Consider the following 1,288-nt stretch of genomic DNA (forward strand, 5'->3'; position numbering starts at 1 on the left):
ATCATGATTTCAAGCAATTTATACTAGACTACTCAGGGCTGGATAGTATGACATTCCTATATGTGATTAATGAATCACTGCCTATTATGTGACCCTATTTTAGCTTGCGATGGTTTTACAAGATTACTCCCATTTGTAGGGAGGCCTTGCAGATCCATTACTTGAACAGTTCATTGCCTCTTTGCAGTTTCTGCTTGTTGGTATCGTTCCTAAAGCTTTCTTTTAGAAGCTTCAACCTTTACAGATATATCAACTAAACATGTTGGCTTATTTCGAGGTGGAAGAGAAGCATCCCTTATTTGATTCTTCATTCGATCAATGCAACGACGAACATTGTCCCTAAGTTCATTCCTCTGAGGCATTCCACTTGTATTCTTAACACACATGGAAGTGGCAGCTCCATCATTTGGAATACTAATTGAATGTCTATGATCAGTATTCTTCTACTATTGAATATGTGACTTTGTGTCTCTCGTTGCCTTTTTATCTCCCAGGGTTCCTTGTTTACCATTTATTGCACCTTACCTTACAACATTGCTCTGTTGAATAGACCACTTGCCATTACTCGAAGGTGCCACTGTGCATTGTTTTTCAAAATAACCATCATCTCCATCTTTGTCATGTCCATTGGTATTTTGAAGATTTCCATCCTCATCCATTCCATCAAACAACTGAGACATTTCTATTGATGTGGTCTGAGATGTTAAAAAGGCACCCTCATCAAGTGGAGGAGAAGGTAGACCATCATCATCTTTGAAATATTTTGGTGAAACTGAGTTTGGAGAGGTGCCTATAGCCACCACAACAACATCATCAGCAGTCTTTGACCATACATCCATAAGATCTTTCTAAACATTGATTAGCTTCTTTACGATGGACTTAATTCTCGTTGAACTCTGTTCTTTAATCTATTCACTATCCTGCCAATAGCAGTTGCCTTTAGAATGTTGATAGAAAGTTGCATTAACTCCAATATTCTCAATGAATCGTATAGCTGATTTTCTGACTCATCTAAGTTTGAAAGAGTGTCTTTAATTCTATCAACTTCTTTGATGTGTGGTAATGCAAAAGTTGCACGGAATTGCAGTTGAAGTCTAGTTGTTGAGCTATAACAAAATACTAAAACTAGACATGCTCTAGTGTCGAAAGTACTCAAAAAGGGAAAGAAAAGGGTGGCACTGTGGAGCTAAACCATATACAAAACCCTAGCAGCTGCCATGCCATTTTTTGGAAACCAAAGCCAAAGAACTCATTGCTACAAAAACCATTCGAACTCAGCCATGTTTTT

At 37.9% G+C, this 1,288-nt stretch overlaps 1 protein-coding gene across 1 annotated transcript; it reads right to left on the bottom strand.

Annotated features, from left to right (window-relative positions):
- Nucleotides 1-209: 209 nt before the first annotated feature.
- On the bottom strand, nucleotides 210-839 carry LOC149152582 (uncharacterized). The gene is made up of 2 exons (XM_089443531.1): nucleotides 526-839; nucleotides 210-414 (listed from the first exon to the last, which is right to left on the bottom strand). The coding sequence occupies exons 1-2, from the start codon at nucleotides 837-839 to the stop codon at nucleotides 210-212; spliced, it is 519 nt and encodes a 172-aa protein (XP_089299657.1).
- Between the last annotated feature and the right edge of the window lie 449 nt (nucleotides 840-1,288).

The sequence above is a fragment of the Pinus tabuliformis genome, chromosome 9, assembly GCF_031772625.1.
Source record: "Pinus tabuliformis cultivar Carrire ecotype Pingquan chromosome 9, CPIR1, whole genome shotgun sequence".
Classification (NCBI taxonomy): Eukaryota; Viridiplantae; Streptophyta; class Pinopsida; order Pinales; family Pinaceae; genus Pinus; species Pinus tabuliformis.

Coding starts and splice junctions, on each gene's coding strand:
- LOC149152582 (XM_089443531.1), bottom strand. CDS start 839: ATGGATGTATGGTCAAAGACTGCTGATGATGTTGTTGTGGTGGCTATA. Junction 415..525: donor CAACAGAGCAATGTTGTAAG/GTAAGGTGCAAT, acceptor ACATTCAATTAG/TATTCCAAATGATGGAGCTG.